Raw genomic sequence first — 24,427 nt, 5'->3', positions numbered from 1 at the left:
AAACAATAGCTTTTTTATTAAATTAAAATATTATTTGTTTAATAAAGAGTATTATTTTATACATAAAAAATGTGTTTATATAAACTAAATTACAGTCCTTGAAAAATATATTGCTAAACTTTAGAAAACTGTCGTAAAGAAAATTTGTATATTTATTCTGAAAATACCTAAAATCGCTTAGGACCCTTACATGGGGTCTATGTTAAAATATTGATCTACATTGAAATTGTTTTTAATTACCAAGAGCCCTGAAAAACAAACAACTATTGTCAACCTGAAAAAGGTAGTCCATGGCTATGGCAAAACATGCCATTGACCTGGAATGTCAAATTACAGGACGATAAAATCAAAATACCAAAAAAGGGGGCGTAACCATTTTTTTATGGCCAAAATATCGAAAATGTTGGGTACCACTATATATGGGGGCTATACCAAAACATGATTATTTTTGACAGGAAGGCATTTAAGGAGAACCTAATATTTCAATATAGAGGGAAAATGCTGAATAATGGAATGGAACCCATTATATGGGTTTCTCCTCTGAATCTCGGATCAATATTAATAATTTTTAATAGGGCGATTTTGAACCTAACAAAAATCCCAAAATATAAAATTATAGACAATTTGGTTGATAAACATGTCCTCCCTTATATTAGGATATTGGTCCAATGAGAACCCAATATGCCAAATGGGTTGAAAAACGTTACCAAAATGCCAAATAATGGGTCGTTACCGTTATGAGGATGATCTACAAAAAATTAGTATTCACTCACTAGTCCTGACTTTTGATCCTTTGATGCTTTTTTCAATGACTGCAAGTTGTGCGTTAAAAAATTGTTCAAGGACTATTAGAAGGCCTAGATATCTTTAAAGTTTTTTTTTCAAGGCCTACCAGAAGACCTACATTTTTGTATGAATTATTTTTCAAGAACTATCAGAAGGCGTGATTTTTATTAACATATTTTTTCAATGACTGCAAGTTGTGCGTTAAAAAATTGTTCAAGGACTATTAGAAGGCCTAGATATCTTAAAAGTTCTCTTTCAAGGACTGTTAGTGGGCGTGGATTTTTTTAAAAATTATTTTTCAAGGACTATCAGAGGACCTAAATTTTTTATGAATTATTTTTCAAGAACTATCAGAAGGCGTGATTTTTTTTAAAAAATATTTTTCAAGGACTATCAGAAGACCTAAATTGTTTATGAATTATTTTTCAAGAACTATCAGAAGGCGTGATTTTTTATTAACATATTTTTAAAAATTGTTTCAAGGACTATCAGAAGGTGTAGTTTTTTTAAGATTTTTTTTTTTCAATGACTATCAGAAGGCCTAGATATTTGAAAATATTTTTCTAGGACTAGCAGAAGGTTTAGGTCTTTTAATAATTATTTTTAATAGTGAATAAGAGGCGCGTTAAAAAATTCAAGGACTATCAGAAGGCCTAGATTTTTTAAGAATTGTTTTTCAAGATTTGTTCCTAGATTTTTTTAAGAATTGTTTTTCAAGGACTCTTAGAAGGTGTTGATATTTTAAGAATTATTTTTCGAGCACTATCAGAAGGCCTAGATTTTTTAAGAATAATTTTTCAAGATTTGTTCCTAGATTTTTTTAAGAATTGTTTTTCAAGGACTCTTAGAAGGTGTTGATATTTTAAGAATTATTTTTCGAGCACTATCAGAGAAGGCCTAGATTTTTTTTAAGAATTATTGTTCAAGGACTATCTGAAGGCCTAGATTTTTTTAAGAATTATTTTTCATGGACTCTTGGAAGGCGTTTTTTGTTTTCACAGTCAAGGACTATCAGAGTTTTTTGTTTTCAAAGTCAAGGACTATCAGAAGGCTTAGATGTTTAAGAATTATTTTCAAAAACACTTAGAAGGCTTGAATTTTTTGAAAATAAGTTTCAAGGGCTATCAGATTGTTTAGGTCTTTTAAATTTTATTTTTAATAGTGAATAACAGGTGTATTAAACAAATTCAAGGACTATGAGAAGGCCTAGAAAGCGAGGATTTTTTGAATATATGATGATGTGATTTAAAAAAAATCGAGGGCTATAAAAATGACAAGATTTTTTAGATATAAAAAATATCAATGACTATCAGAAGACGAGTTTTCGAGGACTATCAGAAGGGGTGGATTCTTTTTAAAAATAGTTTTTAAGGTCAGAAGGCATTGATATTTTAAAAATTATTTTTTAAGGACTATGGTTTTTTTATTTTTTTCTTTTTTCAAGGACTATCAGTAGTCGTGAATTTTTTGATTATCACTTTTGTCTATATCACACCTTTAATGATAATTTTTTTTTAGATTTAAAAAAAATATTGTATTTGTACAAATTTGTATTTTATATTTACATACATCAAAATTGGTATAGAAAAAAGTATTTTGAATATTTGTTTAAGTTTTAAAGTTGACATTAAATTATTTAATTTTTTTAGATCATTCATTCATGTCATGATGTTGATGATTTGAAATTTAGAGTTACTTTTGTTTTTAAGAAATAATTGATATTTCCAAAAATTAAACTGAAATTAAATTAATTTTAAGATACATTTTAAGGTATTTTCTAAAACTATGTTTAATATGTTTTTGAAACAAACGTTTTGTCAAAAAAATATTTTAAGAGGTTATCTGGCAGATGGCAACACCTAATGTTAATAAAAACGTTTACACCTATTACAAGTTATTTCCAACCATCTGACAATGAACGATCTTTTGAGTTAAACCAAAAAAATTGTTTTTGAAATATTTACAAAATAATTTGAATAAAAATTACATATATTAAAAATATTATATCTTACGTTACATTGTTTTCCTTTTCAAAAGTCTATTTCTATGTGGTATATTGCTTGTTTATGTTTGTGTATATTTTTGTGTTAAGTTCTATTAAAAAAATATATGCATATAAAAAAAATTATAATATATATCCATTAAACATGCCTGTTTTTTTTTCAATTTTCATTTTTGTTCACTAATTTCATAACAACTTTTCCATTTTGTACTTCCAAACCGTAAAGGCTACCATCTTTGATTTCATTGGCCAATACCTCATCGGTAATGGCCACATGGATACCGGCTGGACCGCTAATATAAATCAATGATTTTGTATTGACATCATTATAAATGCTAGAACCGCTGCCGGAATATTTCGAATGCATACCCCAGCTATGATAGGGTGAGGTATTAGTATCCATGCCCGAACCAGCATTACCATTCATCGAGTTGGACGAAGAGCCTTTGGCCACACACTCATAGAAGCCAGGTAACTTGAAAAGTTTTTGTACAAGTTCCTTGGCGGTATTGGATATGAGATAAACGGCATTATAATTAGCGCCATCCAAGCTAACGTAGAGGGTTAGACGGGGTGTTATAGCCCTGAAAGAGGATTGGCGAATGGAAATTATTACAAAACATTTATATGAAGGATATAATTTATTTCAGACTTACTTTGCTCTCAAGATGTTGAACATGCGTATACCATCAGCCAAGCCGCAGATTTGGATTAAGTCCTCTTTGGACATTCTGAAAAAAATTGAAATAGAAAAATATTTATAAATAACCTTATAAGAAGATTCTTTAAAAATGATCAGAATGGGTGAATTTTTCTAAAACAAATTTTGTAAGGAAGGATTTTAAAAACGGAATATTTCAAGGGCTACCAAAAAAATTTTCTAGATTTATCGATGGGTTTAAAAAATATATATTTTTAAGGACTATCACAAGGCGTAGATTTTTAAAAAATATTTTTTGAAGGACCAACACAAGGCGTGGATTTTTAAAAATATCCTTAAGATCTATCAGAAGGCGCGGATTTAAAAAAAATATTTTTAAGGACTATCACAATGTGTGGATTAAAAAAAAATATTTTTAAGGACTATCACAAGGCGTGGATTTATTAAAAATATTTTTAAGGACTATTACAAGGCGTGGATTTAAAAAAATATTTTTCAAAGACCAAAAAAAGGCGTGGATTTAAAAAAATATTTTTAAGGACTATCACAAGGCGTGGATTTAAAAAAATATTTTTAAGGACTATCACAAGGCTTGGATTTAAAAAAAAAAATATTTTTAAGGACTATCACAAGGCGTGGATTTATTAAAAATATTTTTAAGGACTATCACAAGGCGTGGATTTATTAAAAATATTTTTAAGGACTATCACAAGGCGTGGATTTATTAAAAATATTTTTAAGGACTATCACAAGGCGTGGATTTATTAAAAATATTTTTAAGGACTATCACAAGGCGTGGATTTATTAAAAATATTTTTAAGGACTATCACAAGGCGTGGATTTATTAAAAATATTTTTAAGGACTATCACAAGGCGTGGATTTATTAAAAATATTTTTAAGGACTATCACAAGGCGTGGATTTATAAAAAATATTTTTAAGGACTATCACAAGGCGTGGATTTATAAAAAATATTTTTAAGGACTATCACAAGGCGTGGATTTATTAAAAATATTTTTAAGGACTATCACAAGGCGTGGATTTATTAAACATATTTTTAAGGACTATCACAAGGCGTGGATTTATTAAACATATTTTTAAGGACTATCACAAGGCGTGGATTTATTAAACATATTTTTAAGGACTATCACAAGGCGTGGATTTATTAAACATATTTTTAAGGACTATCACAAGGCGTGGATTTATTAAACATATTTTTAAGGACTATCACAAGGCGTGGATTTATTAAATATATTTTTAAGGACTATCACAAGGCGTGGATTTAAATACAAAAAAATATTTTTAAGGACTATCACAAGGCGTGGTTTTAAAAAAAAATATTTTTAAAGGGCTATCACAAGGCGTGTATTTATTAAAAATAATTTTTCAATGACTTAAAAAAGGCTTGAATTTATTGAAAATTATTTTTCAATGACTTAAAAAAGGCTTGAATTTATTGAAAATTATTTTTCAATGGCTAAAAGTAGGTTTGGGCACGTGGATGCTTGGACACTCACCTCATAATATCAGCTCCCGAGAACTGTGCAAATGTTGACAAATATGCCGTCAAACGATGATAGGTCAACCACTGGGTAACCTGTACTGGTGTAGATTCTGGCATTATGGTAATGGAATTCTAAAAACAAAAAAAAAAACAAAAAATACAAAAACAACAAATTATTATATAAATTTCCTCTCAAAACTCTCACGAAATCCTCTACTTACATATTCATCAATATCGGTGGCCATTACCGATGGTGGTGGTGCCACCACCATATTTGTGTCCATTATTTTCAAATTGGGCGAATTCGTCGAGGAGACACTATTAATGGCTATGGGACTAGCACTGGCATTGGGCGAAGCACTAGCATAGGGTAACATGCCATCATATTTTGGAATGTGAACTGGCGAATTTGGCCAAATTTTCATGCTGGAAAACAAAAATATCAACAAAACAAAATGATTATTAATAAAAAAATACAAATAAACAAAATAATCAAAATAATTTAGGTGCGTAAATTTTACACAATTGTTATTTGATTTCCGTTTTAATTTTAATTAAAAATAATCAAATATAAAAAAGAAGAAGAAGAATCAGAATAAAACACCTTTTGTTGAATGCCTGGAGAACATGGTGTCAGTCAGCAGCAGCAGTCATTATGTTGTTTACTAAAAATTAAATGAAATATTTTATCGTTCAGTGTCGGCGTCGTCGTCGTTTGTATGCCTCATCCTCAACAGCAACAACAACAACAATAGAACAGAATTACAACAACATTATGTGTCCATTATTATGTCTCCACTTTTCGCTGCTCAGCTTGTAGTCATTTGCTCTCTCTTTGGATTACGACTTTGGCAGCTACAGCAGCTGCTGCTGAGCTGCGACAGCGAAGCTTGCCACTATGTTATAAAACCTAAACCGGTTAATAGCAATTGTTGTAAACAAGAACACACCAACAACAAAAGTTGTTGTCAACAAGCCACGTTAAAACATCTGTAAGCTGTTCTAAAGTAAAATTTAAATCAATTGTTGACTTAAAACCGGTGGCAAACTATTACACTGAGAGAAAAGAGATGGAGGTGGGGAACAGGTATTCTGACGAAAGAAGGGAGGACTTCTATAAAAACTTAAACATAACTTTCCAATTAGTCTACATACAATATGGCAACTTTATGAAATATGGCGTATTCTACACCTCGAAATATTCGTCGGAGACCCTACATAGTATCTGTCTATATTTCATCTGTCTGCTGAAATCACATTAGGTTGTCGCAATGTTTATATTGGAGCTTTGAAATTTTGCATATAGCTAATAATCCAAGGTTGTTGGGAATTAAAAATGGGATATGTCGGTCAATGTCAATGAAACATGCCTATAGTAGGGGGTTAATGAAACGGGGCCACGTTGGGCGCCAATTAAACTGGCCTTTCGTAGGGCGTTAATGAAACGGGTCCAACGTTGGGCGCCATGTAACAGGCTCCTCGTTGATCGTTAATTAAACGGGCTCCACGTAGGGCGCCAATGAGACAGACCTATGATAGGTCAATGTCAATGAAACAGGCCTATAGTAGGGGGTTAATGAAACGGGCCCAACGTTGGGCGCCAATTAAACTGGCCTTTCATAGGGCGCCATGTAACAGGCTCCTCGTTGATTGTTAATTAAACGGGCTCCACGTAGGGCGCCAATGAGACAGGCCTATGGTAGGGCGTTAATGAAACAGGCTATGTTGGATTCATAAATAATAACGAGGATTTGGTTCTTTTGAAATACACACGTTATTAATGGAGATTGGGGAATAAGGGACTTCTAGTATTTTCTTTGGTCTTTTATAACCTTTTCTGGGTTAAAAATATGTTTATCGCTATCGATAATATTCTTAAAAAGATCGATAACATTCTAAAATTATTTACAGAGTTTCAGTTACATTTTTATAATCTACACAACTATGATGTCAGGGTATTATAGCTTTGTCCAAATATTGGTCCTGGACCCACCTTCAAGTATACCGATCGTCATATCTCGACTAGCTGATAGTCTTGTGTCGTTCGTGAACGACCTAGTTCAATTGAACGAGTCAGTCCACTGAACGAGTGAACGACATAGTTCAGTTTTTATTATTGTCGTTCAACGGACGATACCAAACTCATTCGGTCTCTGAACGACATTGCTCAAGAAATGCCGTCGGTCACTGAACGACATAGTATTTTCTTCTACACCTTCACTGTTGTTCACAGGTGTATCGACTGACTAAAATAGTCAAATAGGAACAATTTCATATAAAATCTGTTATTTTGAATGAGATTCGTGTAATATGCGGTGCTTAAAATATCAAATGCTTCAGAAGTGTTTTACGTACAGCTGGAGGGTCAGTAAATAATATGATGCGACATTTAAAAGCAAAGCACCCCCATAGATAACCGTGGAGCTGGAAACTACGGAAAATATGCAAAGGGGGACAAGAGCAAAAACTGCAGCGCAAACAAGAGTGTTGCCGAATATTTAAGGAGTTATGCCATTGACCACCACCCCTGAACAAAGTGGAGAAAATATATAGGAAATTCCTTCGAATGATTGTGAAAGGTAATCATTCTTTACGGTTGGCTGAACTGCCAGAACTTTATTGGAATACGCTGCCATGCCAATTGAACTGAGTATCCAATTGAACGATATAAGCAACTGAACGAGGTGAACGACCTAGTTCACTTTAAAAAAATGATGTAGTTTCTTCGATCTCTGAACTGAACGAGATGGCCCAAGACTACTAGCTGAATCTATCTAGACATGTGTGTCCGTTCGTCCGTCCATTATAATTTGTAAACACGATACAAGCCACAGTTATGGACCAATCGGCATGCAGCATGGGTTCTGGCCAATGAAGACCCCTATTGTTTTTGGAAAATATCGGTTAATATTAAGGGGGTGAAATGGACCAAATACTTAATTTTTGTCGGCTTTTCTGGTCGCACCAGAGGCCGTAATTTTGGCCCAAATATCGCGATTTTTTACATGGAGTAGGGTATCGGGCCAAAGAATAAGCCTGCCTGTTTTGATAAAGATCGGTCAGTATTTAGCGGGTCAAATGGACCCTGACTTTTGTGTGAAAAATTACAATATTTGTATTCTATGGCGAATATATTTACGCGTGAAGGACATAGGCCCGAGAAGTTGATGGAGAAGAGGAATTGTTGACCTTTAAATTGACACCAATTATATTGTCGTATGTACTCGGATGTGGGAGTTACGCTCAAATATTTACAGGTGCTTACGTATTCATATATTATTTAGTAACCCATTACCACACTAGAGGGCGGAAATATAGCGCTGATCGCTTTGAAATTTTCCATGAGCATCCAGGTATGGCCAAGGACAACGCCTATAATTTTCGGTGATGATCAGATAATACTTTTGGGATGAAGTGGACAGAAAACTTAATTTTGTGTGTGTGTGTTTTTTTTTCGAGTCGATCTATAAACCAAACAGCACAACACAAACCACGGTGAAAGGAATCTGGACAAGTAATTAGAAGGGTTGTACTGAATATTAGTAGTATTTGTTCATCTCTAGTCGGTCAAGAGGGTGCAAATATCGAGAAATATTGCCCAAGATCAGAATGTATTACCACAGAAAGTTAGATGTTTGTGTAAGTTGTGTAGGGTATCATATGGTCGGCCCCGTCCGACAATACTGCTCCGCTCACTGGTTTCTATTATAATTTACATAAAGACTAAAATGGTATTACGGCTACATTCACAGCCTTCAATTGGTCAGCTAAAGTATCAAAAAGTCTTTAGATTTTGCTAAAAGGCTGCAAATGATAATTTGAAAGTAAATATCATTAAATGGTCCTTCAACTATAGTAAAAAGTGACATAAGTTTCGTGGACTTTTGAAGTCCCCTTAAAATCTAGTATGATTCTTCCGACTACAATAAAAGTTTTTTATTGATCCTTTATGTACACTCAAATGCCACAAATGGTTTTTCTTTGGATAACAGGTAATTTATTCAATTCTTCGTTGTTGGCGCCAAAAAAAACGACTTCGAACAATATTTCTAATATAGGTCCAGGCTTTGTTATAGCCCGGTACGCACATTTCAAACGATGCAACTTCAATTGGAAAATTTGGAATAAAGTAGGTAAAAATTAAGCACAGTCCTCTCACATAACTTTGCCGCTACATTTTTATGTATGGAAGATTTTAGCCGCATTTCCCAACCGAAGTGACTGTAATTTGGTATTATGGTTTTCAGAAGAAGAAAAAGACATCTTGCTATATAATTTATAATGTAGATGAACATATTTTGACATATCCCCCAAATAAGGGTACCGACCGAATATAGGTATTTAAAAATTCAGCCTAAGAGTGGACGATTTTAAAATTTCACACAGGAAGAACATAGCGACATTTTCACGTATTGAAATTAATATTTCAGATTTAAATCCAAAGAGTGGAAGATTATAAAACTTCGGACTGGGAGCACATGACGGCGTTTAAACGCGTCCGTACTTAGCTATTGTGAATCAAATACAGGTCGCATTTATTCTTCTGTGGCCCAAGGACGAACACTATTGGCGAAAATCGGGTCATATTTATGTATAGCTATAATATATATTCCTTCGATTCCACAAATAATACAGCAAACATCCAAGGTTTGTAAGATTGAGACGAAATTTTGGCATAACGTACTTAAGTGAGCCTACACAGAAAAAAATAATTCGTACATTATGCGAATAGGGTTCAGAATGTGTTGGGATTTATGTATTTTATGAATACATTTCCTAAAACTTTAAATACTGGTGTCTTGTCAGAGAGAGAGAGAGAGAGAGAGAGAGAAAGAGTAAAAAAAAACTTTGGAGTGTGTGCGTTTGGTTGGGCTTGTTATTCGTATATTGTATTTAGTATTTATATCGAAATAATTTGGAAAATACATATGCGAATTTTGTAACACCAATGCAGAAGTGGTGGAGAGAATGGAGTAGAAACTGTAGTTAAATAAACGGTTCCAAAAACAAGGCGAGTGACGGAGAGCGATACCAAAACAAAACGCGGCCGAAGAATGAATGGTGGTGGTGTTTTTTTCCTTGGGAGGAATACATTCGTTTTTGTCAAAAAAAAAAAAAAAAATAGAGTGAGGAAAATGAACGCAAATAGTGGTAAAGTAGAACGCAGTAGGAAAATAGATGTAATATTAATGAAAAGTTAAAATTTTTTGAAAAAAAATAGTTCAAAGTGAGGTAGATGTACAATATGGAAAACAATTAACTATGAACGAAATTGTGAAAATATTCATTAATATTTGTCTCTCTCTCCCTCTCTCTCTTCATCTAAATGCATCATCTAAATGATGCATCAAACTTCCAAGGTTTGTTCGATTGCGATGATATTTGGCATAGCGTACCGTATTGACTTTACAATGACTTGGATTTGCTTTAAAGCGGTTCTGGTCTACCAAACGACTGTTAATTCGCAGCGAACTGATCATATTATATTCCACTTTTTTCTGCCTAATATTAAATAATACGATTTGTGGTTTCAACAAGACGGTGCCACATGTCACACAAATCGAGCGAAAATTTCTTGGTCTGTGTCAAAAAGTGGTCGAAAATTTCCTCAAAAGAATCGATGCTCGAAACAATTTGCGTGAAGGTCATGTATGTAGTGTAAAAAGTGATTCAATAATTTATTTTGAACCCTGCCTTTCTCTCCAGACCTTTTTTTGCGCGGTGTATGTCCGTAACACGTGTTGACCTATTGTTATTATAATTTAATATCAAACAATTTACATTGTGAAACGCCTCTTCTCTTCTAAGGTAAACAGTATTGTTTTTTGTGAAAACCGGATTAATTAAAAAAAAAAAACATGAAAATGATTTGCTATTTGCAATGGAATGTAGATTAATTGCGCCATGACTACGACAAATATGCTGCGCAATTTAGTATATGAGAAAATCTAGCTCATGGCCTGGGGTGTGGGAAAATTTCTTTTGGAGAATTTTTGGTATAGAGGATTTGCCAAAATACAAAATAATAGCCCTTGGCATTATAGGGGGCCCATCGTACCAAACTGATTAGCTTAAAACATTCGTGCCCTAAAAGCTTCAAAATATCGAATAATGGAGAGTTCCTAAAAAAGTGGATCCATATTGATTGCACTCCAACTTATGGTGGAGGCAATAAATAAGTTATAACAAAACCAGTAAGGAAAGTTCAAAAGTCGGACGGGGCCGACTATATGATACCCTTCACCACTATGGGTACATGCAAGACATGTTAATATCTACAATATCCTGTAGATATAGACATTTCGCATACATCAGTCGGGACCTAATTCAGTACTCTGTGTAAAATTTTGCTTCAATCGGACCAATATTGGGATTTTGGTGCGCAATTTACCTTAAATCGGACGAAACTATATATGGGAGCTATATCTAAATCTGAACCGATTTCAACAAAACTTCGCATTCATCAATGACCTAATTTAGTACGCGGTGCAAAATTTTGTCTCAATCGGATAAATATTGGCAGTATGTTGCTCCATTTACATAAAATCGGACGAAACTATAAATAGCATATTTAGATATAAATCTGAACCGATTCCAACAAAATTTCTCATACATCAGTCGGGACCTAATTCAGTACTCTGTGCAAAATATTGCTTTAGTCGGACCACTATTGGGAATTTGGTGCACTAGTTACATGAAATCGGACGAAACTATGCCAAATTTCATACAAATCGGATCATAAATGCGATCTGTACTTTGTTAACAAAAATACATGGACGGACTGACGGACAGACGGACATGCATAAATCGACTCAGAAAGTGATTCTATGCATATTCTCAAAAGGAACCATGGGTCTATCTCGATTATTTTTGCCTGTTACAAACATATGCACAAAGACATAATACCCTGTACCACAGTGTGGTGAAGGGTATAAAAAAGCACATAATTGACATCCAGATCTTTAAAAAATCCGAGCCTGCATCTTTTCAAACATCCAAGTAAAGGAGCTTTTTTTCTAAATACATGCATATGTCCACTCCAGGACATTCAGGATCAGTATATATTTTCTGTTATTTTTAAAATCTAGTAGTCTATGTCATAGTCTGCCCGCCTCTAAATATAGAAACAACATCTTATATTTCATTTAAGGGGACCCCCCCCCCAATTCTCGGGGTCAAAAATGTTGTTGATATAATTCGAATCTACACTAATTAAAGAATGTCCCTACACATTTTCAAATGAAAATCTCAAGAACTCTTGAATATATAGCCGATTTATTATGTCAGCATCAAGTGACGGCTGAAGGGCTTCTCAAACTTTAAAAGCGTTTTACTCTAAACATTTTTTTGCGAATGGCGGGTACGATAACTCAAAGACTAATAACCCAATCGATTCCAAATTTTGCAACGTTTCTCTGGGAGTGTATAGCTCTCGTATGAACTAGGATAAAGCCAATCGGTGAAGATCTTCCTTATTTTTTAACTTGGGTTTTGGTAAAAAATCGGTGATTTTCCAAAAATATTTTTTCAATGGTCCACCATTTTGTTAATTTTAGAGCGAAGTCAATAATCCCAGTTCATACGAGAGCCAGACATGTACTCTTTCTAACACCGTTGGAATTTTTGGATTCCGATGTTCCAGTGAGGAGTTATCATGCCCGCCATCAAAAATAAGGACTTTTCTTTAATTACAAAAAACAACAACAACAATTTTTTGTAAATTATTTTTCTTCTATTTTAAATCTTCAATTATATATGTGTGAAGTTACAAACCTTAACAAGCATTGGTATTGATTTACCAGCCCATTGAAAATCATGAAAAATTAAAATCGAGAATGGGTGGGGTTCCCTTAATTACAAATACATAGAATTAAAATACCAATAGAGATCCATTCAATTTTAAAAATCTTTAAACAATTATTATTGCAATCCAAAACAATGACCTAACAAAATCTGAGTCCTAAAATACGGGATCTTTTTAAAAATTCAGATTGTCTTTGTTTAGAGGAACCCCCTATTCTCGGTTTCAAAAAATCTATTTTTATTATTTAATTTGAACTTATAATTTCTCAAGAATATCTCCATAAAATTCCAAGTCCAAATCTCAACAACTCTTAAAATATAGTCGATTTATTGTGTCAGCAATACACGAGCGGTTTTTTCGATTTTTGACAAAAGTCGATTTTTAGACTTTTTTATTCTGGACCTACACAGCTATCGTATGAACTAGGATAAATGTAATCGTTAAAGATCTTCCTTATTTTCCAGATTGGTTTTTATCAAAAAATAGGCGATTTTCGAGCAAAGCCAAAATCCTAATTCATTCCAGAGCCTAATTCATTCAGTGCTGAATTCACTCAATAATTAAGGATTATGTCTTAGAAAAAATCAATCCCTATCAGGCCTGGGGCATTTTTGAAATTCAATTTAAATTCTGACATGTGTCATTTTTGAACATTTTAACAAAAATACAGGGTATGTCCGTTTGTAAATCCAAATTTTTGTACTTTTTGCAAAATCTAGGCTCGGAATAGGGCAGATATGGACTCCTTCAAAAATACAAGCCTGTGTCCATTAAAAATCAAAATAAAAAGACTCAGGGTACTTCTAAAAATCCGAGATCTTAGTTATTAATGATGGGCTATTTAAATATGACGGCTTGGGCCAACGTCTAATTTGTTCTGTAAAAATTCAAACCATTTTTTTTTAAATCCAGGACTTCCTATAAAAACTTTTATAAAAAAATTAAAATCGCTAAAAAATTTAGGCCAGGTTCATGTTTAAAATTCTCTGACCCTTTTAAAAAATGTCTAAATACCATTTAAAAATCCAGGCTTATGTGAAGTTATTTCCCACCTCAAGACAATGCAAATTATCATAATAAACTATGATAATGCCTATAAAAAATCGGACTTAATTTCTAATTACTTTTCAAGTGTTGCGTCTCTAAATAACGAAAACAAAAATAATAAAATTGATAAATGGCGATAATAATAAAATTATGACGCCACTAGCGGGTCTTACGTATTCAAGCATTTTTCCACTTGATTACAACCCGCGGACCTCACGCCTACACTTTCATCCACACCACACCACATGTTTGTATAATTTATTAACACATGTGAGATTGCTCGCAAAAAAAAAAAACATTCTAATAGCTTCGATAGAGAAATGAGCGGGTTTTGTAGTTTCACAATATTCCATTTCAGAATTTCCTCCCTCAAACCCCATCTCCGAAACTTCATCTTCCTCTGGAGGTGATTCAAGCCGCAATTGTATTTTCTTAATGTGAATTCATCATCTCAGTATTCCTAATATTTTTTTTGTTTTCTTGTCTTAATTAATGAATCATTTTAATTAATTAAAAAATGCACTGCAACATCATGTCTGATCACGAAAAATAGTTGTGATATTTAATTCATTCTTGATTATAAAATTTAAAAATTAAAAAAAAAACAAAAACGGGGACTTACTATTCGGGACTGAAACAACCAGCGCCACTGGTGGTTGTTGGTGTTGTAATCAAATCCAATGGTATATCCGTCATAATGGTACACTCGTAACTTGGCTGGAATTTATCCTGTTCGGACTGGGGACGTTTTTGGATTTTTTCACGATCCTGTTTGTGTTTGCGATCGGCACCTTTTAATTTGAAAACCTAAAGAAATGGGGAAGAGAGCAAAGAAAGAGAAGGGAGTTAAGAGATAAATAAGCCATTTAATATTGAAAAAAAAACTTAACGAAAGTTGAAATTTTTTAACGACGTTAAAATGTGTGGTAAAAAATTTTGAACGAAAGTTAGAAAATTTTTACGAAAGTTAAAAAATTTTTACGAAAGTTAAAAATTTGAACTGCAGTAGAATTTGTTTGACGAAATTTAAAATTTTGAACTATCGTTTAATTTTTTAACCGAAGTGAAATTTTCAACTTTTGTTAATATTAACGGAAGTTCAAAATTTCTACCATAGTTGAAAAATTTTTAAACGAAAGTTAAAAATTTAACCCTAATTTAAATTTTTAATGAAAGAAAAAAATTAACTATCGTTGATTTTTTAACGAAATTAAAAAAAAAATTAAAATACTGTGAAACTTCTTTGACGAAAGTTACAATTTTAACTATCGTTGACATATTTTAACGAAAGTTAATAATTTCAACTATTGTTGAAAAATTTTAACGAAAGTTAAAATTGAAATTACATTTGAAATTTTTTTATAGGAAATTTAATTTTTTTAACGAAAGTTAAAATTTCGTTTAAAATTTAAGATTTTAATTTTTGTTAAAAATTTCAAAGTTGAATTTTCGATAAAAATTTGAAATTTAGTTAAAAAATTATCTTTCCTTAACAATTTTAATTTCCGTTAAAATTAAAAATTCATTCAAAAATTCAAAAAATTTTACGAAAGTTGAAATTTAAATTACATTTGAAATTTTTTAAAGGAAATTTAATTTTTTTAACGAAAGTTAAAATTTAAATTTAAAAAAACCAGTGAGCGGAGCAGTATAGTCGGACGGGGACGACCATATGATACCCTACACAACTACCACGAAAATCACACTTTCGGCGGTTCTATATTCTGAGCCTGGGCAATATTTCGTGATATTTGCAACCTTTTTACAGATTATAGATCAACAACTCCTATTTCTAAGTCTTGCATATTTTCCAAAATGTTTTTTTCTTGAAGAGAATTTTTACGCCATACAATAAAAAATTGGTCACTTTAGGTTTTGGTTAATTTGACCCTCGGAAAATTGACCGATCATCATCTAAACAGCCGCTCTAAGTATTTGGTCAGATCCTCTTCACCTTGTAAAATATATGATGTTCTGTATATAATAATTGCCTCTAAAGCGACTATAAAATCTGACAAAATTAAAGTTTTCGGTTCATTGCACCCCCTGAATGAAATCTAAACTTCACCGAAAACTATAGGCGTCGTCCTTGACAATAATCGGAACTTCATGTACAATTTCAAAGCGATCAGAGCGACATTTCCGTCCTCTAATGGAGTAATAGTAATAATATGCACATAGTCACCTTTACTTAATTACGTATAACTCCCGCGTCGGAGTACATACAGCCATATAATTGGTATCAATTTGAAGGTCAACAACTCATATTGGACATACTATCAACATCTCGAGTATATGTCTTTCAGGAGCAAGTATATACGTCCCAGAATAAAAATTTTGTAATTTTTCACACAAAAGTCAGGGTCAATTTGACCCGCTAAATATTGACCGATCTTTATCAAAACAGGCATGCTTATTCTTAGCCCCGATCCCCTTCACCATGTAAAATTTCACGATGTTCGGACCATAACTGCGGCCTCTGGAGCAACCAGAAAAATTTAGTATTTGGTCCATTTCATCCCCTTAATATTAACCGATCTTTATCAAAAACAATAGGGGTCTTCATTGGCCAGAACCCATCTTACATGCAAAAATTCGTGAAGATTGGTCCATAACTGTGGCCTGTATCGTGTTTACAAATTATAATGGACAGACGGACGGACGGACACACATGTCTAGATCGACTCAGCTAGTCGAGATATGACGATTGGTATACTTAAAGGTGGGTCTAGGACCAATATTTCGCGGCGTTACAAACTTTTGGGGCTGCACAAAGCTATAATACCCTGACAACATAGTTGTGTAGGGTATAAAAATTAAAATTTTGAATTTTTAACAAAAGTTAACATAAATTTTAATTTTAGTTAAAAAAATTTCAATTTCGTTAAAAATTTAAAATTTGTATTTTCGTTAAAAATTTAAAAATTTGAACTTTCGTTAAAACATTTTCGATAAATTTGAATTTTCGTTAAAAATAAAAAAAATTAACTTCCGTTAAAAAGTTAAACTTTAGTTAAATAAATTGAAAAAATTTCGTTAAAGATTTTTTAAGATTTTAATTTTCGTTAAAAATTTCAAAATTTAATTTTCGTTAAAAGTTTGAACATTAGTTAAAAAATTATTTTTTATTTTTATATTTAAATATTTTTAATTTTAATTCCTGTTAAAATTAAAAATTCATTTAAAAAATTAAAATTTTGAATTTTCCTCAAAAAATTATAATTTTAGTTTTTGTTAAATATTTAAATTTTCATTAAAAATTCACGTCTGAATTTTCATAAAACAAAATAAAATTTGAATTTTAACAAAAAATAAAATTATAATTTTTTGAGGAAAATTCAAAATTTTAATTTTTTAAATGAATTTTTAATTTTAACGGAAATTAAAATTTTTAAGGATAGAAATTTGAATTTTCGTAAAAATTTTTAGATTTGATTTTCCTTAAAAATTTAAATATTTAGTTTTCGTCGAAAAATTTAATGTTAGTTCAAGAATTAAAAAAAAATATACTTTCGTTAAAAGAAGTTTAGTTCAAGAATTAAAAAATTTAACCTTCGTTAAAATTTTAAGATTTGAACTTTTGTTAAAAATTCGAAAGTGCAATTTTCGTCAAAAATTCAATATTTGAATTTTCGTTAAAAATTCAATATTTGAATTTTCGTTAAAAATTCAATATTTGCATTTTCGTTAAAAATTCAATATTTGAATTTTCGTTAAAAATTCAATATTTGAATTTTCATTAAAATTTCAATATTTAAATTTTTGTTAAAAATTCAATATTTGAATTTTCGTTAAAAAGTCAATATTTGAATTTTCGTTAAAAATTCAATATTTGAATTTTTCGTAAAAAATTCAATATTTGAATTTTCGTAAAAAATTCAATATTTGAATTTTCGTTAAAAATTCAATATATGAATTTTCGTTAAAAATTCAATATTTGAATTTTCGTTAAAAATTCAATATTTGAATTTTCGTTAAAAATTCAATATTTGAATTTTCGTTAAAAATTCAATATTTGAATTTTCGTGAAATATTCAATATTTGAATTTTCGTTAAAAATTCAATATTTGAATTTTAAATTTGAATTTAGTTAAAAAATTAAAATTTTTACGTTCGTTTAAAAATTTTTAATTTAAATTTTGGATTTAAAAATTTAAACTTTGGATTTTCGTTAAAAATTTAATATTAGAATTTTCGAAAGTTCGTTAAAAATTCAAAGTTTTACATTTTTATTTAAAAATTCAATATTTTAAATTTCGTTAAAAATTTAAATTTTTGTCTTTTCGTTAAAAAATTTAATTTCAGGCTTTCGTTAAAAAAATCAAAATTTTATATTTCGTTAAATTTTTTAAACTTTCTTTACATTTAAAAAAATTAACATTCGTTAAAAATTCACAATTTTAATTTCGTACAAATTCCAAATTTCATGTCAATTAAAAAATCCAAATTGTAACTTTTGTTAATTTTCGTTAAAATTTCAATATTAGAATTTTTGAAAGTTCGGTTAAAATTTAAAGTTTTAAATTTTTAGTTAAAAATTCAAGATTTTAAATTTCGTTAAAAATTTAAATTTTGACTTTTTTTTTTTTTTTTTGACTTTTAATTTCAGGTTTTCGTGTCAAATTTACAAAATTTCATGTCATTTAAAAATCCACATTTTAAGTTTCGTTAAAAATGCATCATTAAAAGTTTTAAGGTAAAATTCCGAATTTCACTTTCTTAAAAAATCTTACATTCGTTAAAAATTTCAAATAAAAGTTTTATTAGAAAAAATCTAAGTTTAACATTTCGTCAAATTTTCAAAATTTTTATTTTCGTTAAAAAATTCAAAAAATTATTTTTTATGTCGTTAAATTTTTTTATTTTGAAATTTTGTTTTTTTATTTAAAAATTAAAATTTTTCGTTAATTTTTTGTGTTTATTTATTTTTTTTTTTTTATTTTCTTAATTCTCATTAAATACTCAAAACTCACCTTAACTTGACAAGCTGCTGCATGGATTGGCATCGGTTTGCCGCCATTCAACAACAGGCCATTCGGTGTCAAATTTCCAGCCTGGCTGCGGGGCGATGCTCCGGCCCCGGCTCCAGCAACAAGTCCCGCCGTTATAGCTGCTGCTGCACCCAATGGTGAGGGTGGGGCAGCAACACTACCAATTGGTGGTGTTTTTGTTCCCGAACCTGGCAAATTCTGGTTGCTGCCGATATTGTGGAATGGTGTTGGTGTTAAAGTTGCTGCTGTTGTTGTTGTTGTATTACTATTCTCGATATATGTCTCGATTTGTAAACGAAATGGTACGCCTTTTTCGCCACCGTGTTTCTTTGGCGTAAACTCGGTCGATATACAGTTGACCTTGATGTAAACGCCGACCTCTTTCATGGGATCCCAAAAGATCTCGACCGTATTCAAATAGTTCGGATTCAATGGCTGGGAGACATGGCACAGGCCATAGGAGAGTGGCAAGTCAACTTCGATGATACGCTCGCCGGGACGTGAGGCCTGCCATTGTTGCATTTGTTCACGTTCCATATATTGTAGACGACGCTCATGGAAGCATATTTTGATAACACTCTGCAATGAAAACGAAAGGAAGAAGAACAAGAATCAGAATTATAACAACGTTGATCGGCAATCAATGAAGTATGACGACGATGATGACGATGGTAGAGGCGAAACCATAAGTGGAACTGTTTATAAGTTTTATCAAGTTGGGTGCATGTATGTATGTGTTGGTGTGTGTGTGTGCGTTTGCCTAGTGACTAATTGATTTGTATTTAGACAAGCATAAAATTGACTACTTCTTTATAAGAAACCAAAAAAAAAAAAAAAAACAACTTTATTAACAATAATAAAAATAATTCCTAAAAAAACAAAATAATTGAAATCTATATGAATTTGACCTCCTTTAATCAAAATGTTGTCCTCAATGAGTGACTGATTGTTTGACTGCCACTTGGATATTGAAATTGTTTTGTCATGTGGCATCATTGCTCATCGCTATCGTCATCATTGTTTTTGTCTTTGTTTTTTTTTTAATCATGTGAAAACTAACTCTTTAGAAAATTTCCATATTTTCACACTTAGAAAATATGAAATTTTTTTTCTTTCTATCTCCCAAGAAATTTCACGTGATACTGACGCACAGAAAAAAAATAATTCGTATATTATATGTATAGAGTTCAGAAAGTGCTGCCAATGTCTGGAATTCTGCATTTTATGAATATAATTCATAGAATATTAATTACTAGTTTCTTATCAGAGAGAGAGAGAGAGATGTTATTCATCTTCTTTGTTGCGTCGTTTTTTCTTATTATTTTGTTTATTCATATATTTTGCATTTATATGGAAATAATTTGGAAAATGCATATGCGAATTCTACAGCGTCAAATAAAGCAGTGTCTTAAATAATAAAAAAACAATGGAATACGAGGTAACCTCAATCGAGTGAGTGGAGAGACGTAGTTTGTTAGCAAGAGAGGCAATTCCCAGTGAAGGGAGTTCTTAAAAACACAACCGAACAACGAATGGTTGTGGTGAATTTCATTACGAAGGGATACATTTGCTTTTGCCAAAAGAGAGAGAGAGAGAGGAAAAATGAGCGCGAATGGAGGTAAAGTAGAGCGAAGTAGGATAATAGTTTTGATATTTTATTTTTTTTTTTGGGAAAATAGTAGCGTTCTCAACACTTCTTTGTTGTTGTTGTAGCAACTAACTACATGTTTGTTGTATTAAATTAATCTGGTTCTGACTCCTCTGTTTCCAGGTTCAGGAAGGTTGCAATCTGTAACGGCTGCGTGCAAAGAGATTCTGGAGACAGATGAGTGGGTTTAGCAGGACAGTTAAAGAGATGCAGCGTATCGTGAGGTCCAAAACCACATGCAGAGCATGTGTTTGGTACCGCGCTGTCAATTTGGGCCCAATACAAATTGAGGCGGCTGCACCATCCTGATCTTAGTTGGGCTAAAACCACCAAAGACATAGAAACCGTAAAGACTCGACAAAATGCATTTTGGCAAAATAGTTTATGAAAAAATATCCAGGTGAAATCAAGGTTAACAGAGGCATGTTAAGAATAAAAACGCCAATACGCGAAAATGTGTGAATAAAATGTAAACAAAATTAGAGGCCTGCACTCAAAATATGTATTTTCATTTTATAAGCTTAAGATATATCATTAAAAACGTTTAATATTGTTCTCTCTGTTGTTATGATATCGTAACAACAGAGGAAAAGCCATCTGTTGGAAATTGCTTAGGTATCAATTGTCCTATCTTTATACTTTTATGTCTTTGAAACCACTCTCGTTTGTCTTAGCAGCTGTCGTTATTCTGCTGCTATAGGTGGTGGGTGGACTCCAAGTACTACATTCACACGATATTGGTCCATTGCCTGGGTAACTGCTTCCGTGTGAATGCTCGTAATTCCTGCTCGATAAGCCTCACGATATAGGGGTTCTCTTTTATACCATTGGACCTCTCTCTCTAGATCATGTACGTGCCTGGGTGGGGGAATTCTATCCATAAGATTAAGGCATGGATGATTCCTGCGATAACACCCAAGCAGGTACTGCATCGACAACATCCTGTTGTGACGATTCTTTTGATATATTGTATTTGGTATTTATATGGAAATAATTTGGAATTCTATCCATAAGATTAAGGCATGGATGATTCCTGCGTCAAACAAACAGTTACCAAACTAACAACAACCAAGTGAGAGTAGAGGCGGAAAGCGATACCTAAAAAACACAGCCTAACAACGAATGGTTGTGGTGTGTTTTTTGTTGACAATACATTTGATGTTGCGAAAAGAGAGAGGAAAAATGAGCGCATATAGAGGTAAAGTCGAGCGAAGTAGGAAAATAGTTTTGATATTAATGAACATTTTACATATTTAGGAAAAAATAGCAGTTTTCTCATAGAAATTTCATATACAAATGTCAACATTCGATTGAACTTGTGGCTCGTATCAACACTTGTTTGCTATATTTTATTTGACATTTATATGAAAAAAAATGGAAAATGCATATGCGAATTGTACAGCATCAACGAAGAGGTGTCTGTAATAATGGAATGCGAAACTAACAACGAATGGTTGTGGTGCGTTTTTTGTTGACAATACATTTGATTTTGCAAAAAGAGAGAGAGGAAAAATGAGCGCATATAGAGGTAGTTCGTATCAACACTTGTTTGCTATAGTGTATTTGACATTTATATGAAAATAATTTGGAAAATGCATATGCGAATTGTACAGCATCAATGAAGTCGATGGTAGCAGTGTCTGTAATAATGGAATGCGAAACTAACAACGAATGGTTGTGGTGTGTTTTTTGTTGACAATACATTTGTTTTTGCCAAAAGGGAGACGAAAAATGAGCGCAAATAGAAGTAAAGTAGAGCGAAGTAGGAAATTAGTTTTGATATTAATGAAAAGTTTACATATTTGGAAAAAATAGCGACTTTTTCAAGAATATAAGAATTGTTACTTGTAGTTTAAGAGAGGTACAAAGTACAATATGGAAAAAATAAGCTATGAATGACATTATGAAATATTGATTATATATTATTTCTGTGCGTGAATTGATATGAACGATAAAATAGAAGAGAAGAACAAATGTAATTTTTTTTGAGAGTAGAAAAAATGTTTATATTCCGTATTCATTTTATAAAAATCCAAACACTAAAGAATATTTCGTAGCAAGTATCTTGAAGAGTTTTATGTGAGTACCTGCCAAAAGGCCTACCTCACAGTGGCTGATCTACAGGCGGAAAAGCGCCCATCAGCGCACCAGCACCGAAGTACTGTAGCAATTGGAGAGCATGCAGAAGGCACACTCTCCCCCTTGGGGAGGGGCGAAACCATAACCCCCGCGAAGCTCCCCAGGGGGCCACATCAACTGTCAGGCTGGATCGACAGATCCAGGGGCACCTGACACCCGCGGTACGGAAAACCTCCGCTCAGGCTCGAGACCGAAGCCTCTCACAGTTTGACGCACGTCCGGGCTGGTATGCCAAAACAACAATAAGCAACGGTGATAACCGCAAGTGGCAGGTAAAAACCTGGCCACAAGCAGTGACAAATACACACATAACATACAATTAACATGCTGTCCTCACGGACAGCACAAAGGGCCCAAAGGACCGCGGCATCGGACATCACAACACAAACACTGAACAAAACTGCCCTCACGGACAGCCTACACTACATCCACAGGACGAGTGAAGCCAAAGAAGTGGAAACCACGAACCACCCACGATGCACAGACAAACGCAGGCAGCACGTACACCACCTACAACCGCCGAAAACCACACGAAGACCAGCACCAGCACCCGGTGCACCTACCCAACACCACCCGGTGCAACCGACCAACTGCAAGGGGGCTATGCACGAGGACCACCTCCACTAAGTACAGTCCTTCTCCTAAATGCTTCACGAGCAAAACTACTTAAACCACTAAAGGTCCGATCGTCTTCAAGAGCCCTACTGAAATCCCACCCCGTACCTCCATTCGATATACCCATACTTGCTAAATCTCTAATGTCATCATAGTAACAGCATTCCGTCAGTATATGCTTCCAGTCCTCAGTCACCCCGCACCGGCATAAATCCGTCTGGGCTAGGCCTCTCTTATGCAGAAAAGCATTGAGAGAACCATGCTTATACATAATAGCCCTACATCTCACTTCAAGATCAAGCGGCGCGGCGCCAAGCAGCACCCGCAACGCCTCTGTTGAAACAGTGCGACACACTGGCAAGCACGCTAACATGACGACCCGCTGACACGAAAGGAGCTTCTTCTGCCCAAAAAATTGTTTTCTACAGACGCCAAGTAAATATTTTTTTGGGAAATCAGAACGTTTTGTCATTGGAGTGTATTTTTATACCCTAAGCCTTATGGGTTGTGAGGTTATACCCAATTAAAAAAAGTGTTTCATCGAAATATTAGTTTTGGGCCCCAAGTGTTTTTGGACCAAATACATTTCGGACAGTTTGAATTCGACTTGTTCGAAGAGGCGTCAGTTCATTTCTTCTGGTACATCTCCCAAAAAGTGTCAATATTTTAAAAAATTGTAAATTGTTATGTAGTGTTATTATGTGTATTGTAAATCCTATAACAATCGAGTGGTGTGTCCGATTTTATCCAAACAATACATATCGTAATATTTTTAACAAACATAGATCAAATCCGAAGATGGGAACCATCGATCTGCTCATTTTGATATCCTCCCCAAAAATCTCGTTTGAATAACACAGATTATGGGATGTTTAGTGCACCATTTACATAAAATCGAATGAAAATATATATGGAAGCTATATCTAAAATCTGAACCGATTTTAAGGAAACTTAACACACGTCATTCTAGACCCAATTCAATGCGATATGCTGAATGTCGTATCAATAGAACCAATCAACCAATACTTAACACATCTTATTCTTGACTCAATTTGGTATTGTGTGCAAAATTTCGTGCAAATAGGAAAAAAACGTGGGGAGTTTGGTGCACCATTTACCAAAAATCCGATGAAAATATATGTGAGAGCTATATCTAAATTTGAAAGGATTTCAACAAAACTTAACACATGTCATTCTAGACTCAATTTGGACCATATATACTTTTGTAGTA

At 32.8% G+C, this 24,427-nt stretch overlaps 1 protein-coding gene across 1 annotated transcript in view; it reads right to left on the bottom strand.

The window, feature by feature from the left end:
- Positions 1-2,937: 2,937 nt before the first annotated feature.
- The window catches only part of LOC133334244 (uncharacterized), a 65,509-nt gene continuing 44,019 nt past the window's right edge, over positions 2,938-24,427 (bottom strand). Inside the window, exons 9-15 of the mRNA XM_061542532.1 lie at positions 18,951-19,373; positions 18,777-18,857; positions 14,426-14,610; positions 5,174-5,378; positions 4,966-5,084; positions 3,445-3,519; positions 2,938-3,372 (exon numbers count right to left, since the gene is read on the bottom strand). Coding sequence (XP_061398516.1) covers positions 2,949-3,372; positions 3,445-3,519; positions 4,966-5,084; positions 5,174-5,378; positions 14,426-14,610; positions 18,777-18,857; positions 18,951-19,373 — 1,512 coding nt within the window. The 3' untranslated portion in view covers positions 2,938-2,948. The remainder of the gene's footprint in view (positions 3,373-3,444; positions 3,520-4,965; positions 5,085-5,173; positions 5,379-14,425; positions 14,611-18,776; positions 18,858-18,950; positions 19,374-24,427) is intronic.

This window comes from Musca vetustissima, unplaced genomic scaffold (genome assembly GCF_032173495.1).
Source record: "Musca vetustissima isolate MV318-11 ecotype Yass unplaced genomic scaffold, APGP_CSIRO_Mvet_v1 utg12556, whole genome shotgun sequence".
NCBI lineage: Eukaryota > Metazoa > Arthropoda > Insecta > Diptera > Muscidae > Musca > Musca vetustissima.
Note: the sequence above shows the minus strand (reverse complement) of the source record. Positions and strands in the feature narration are given on the sequence as shown.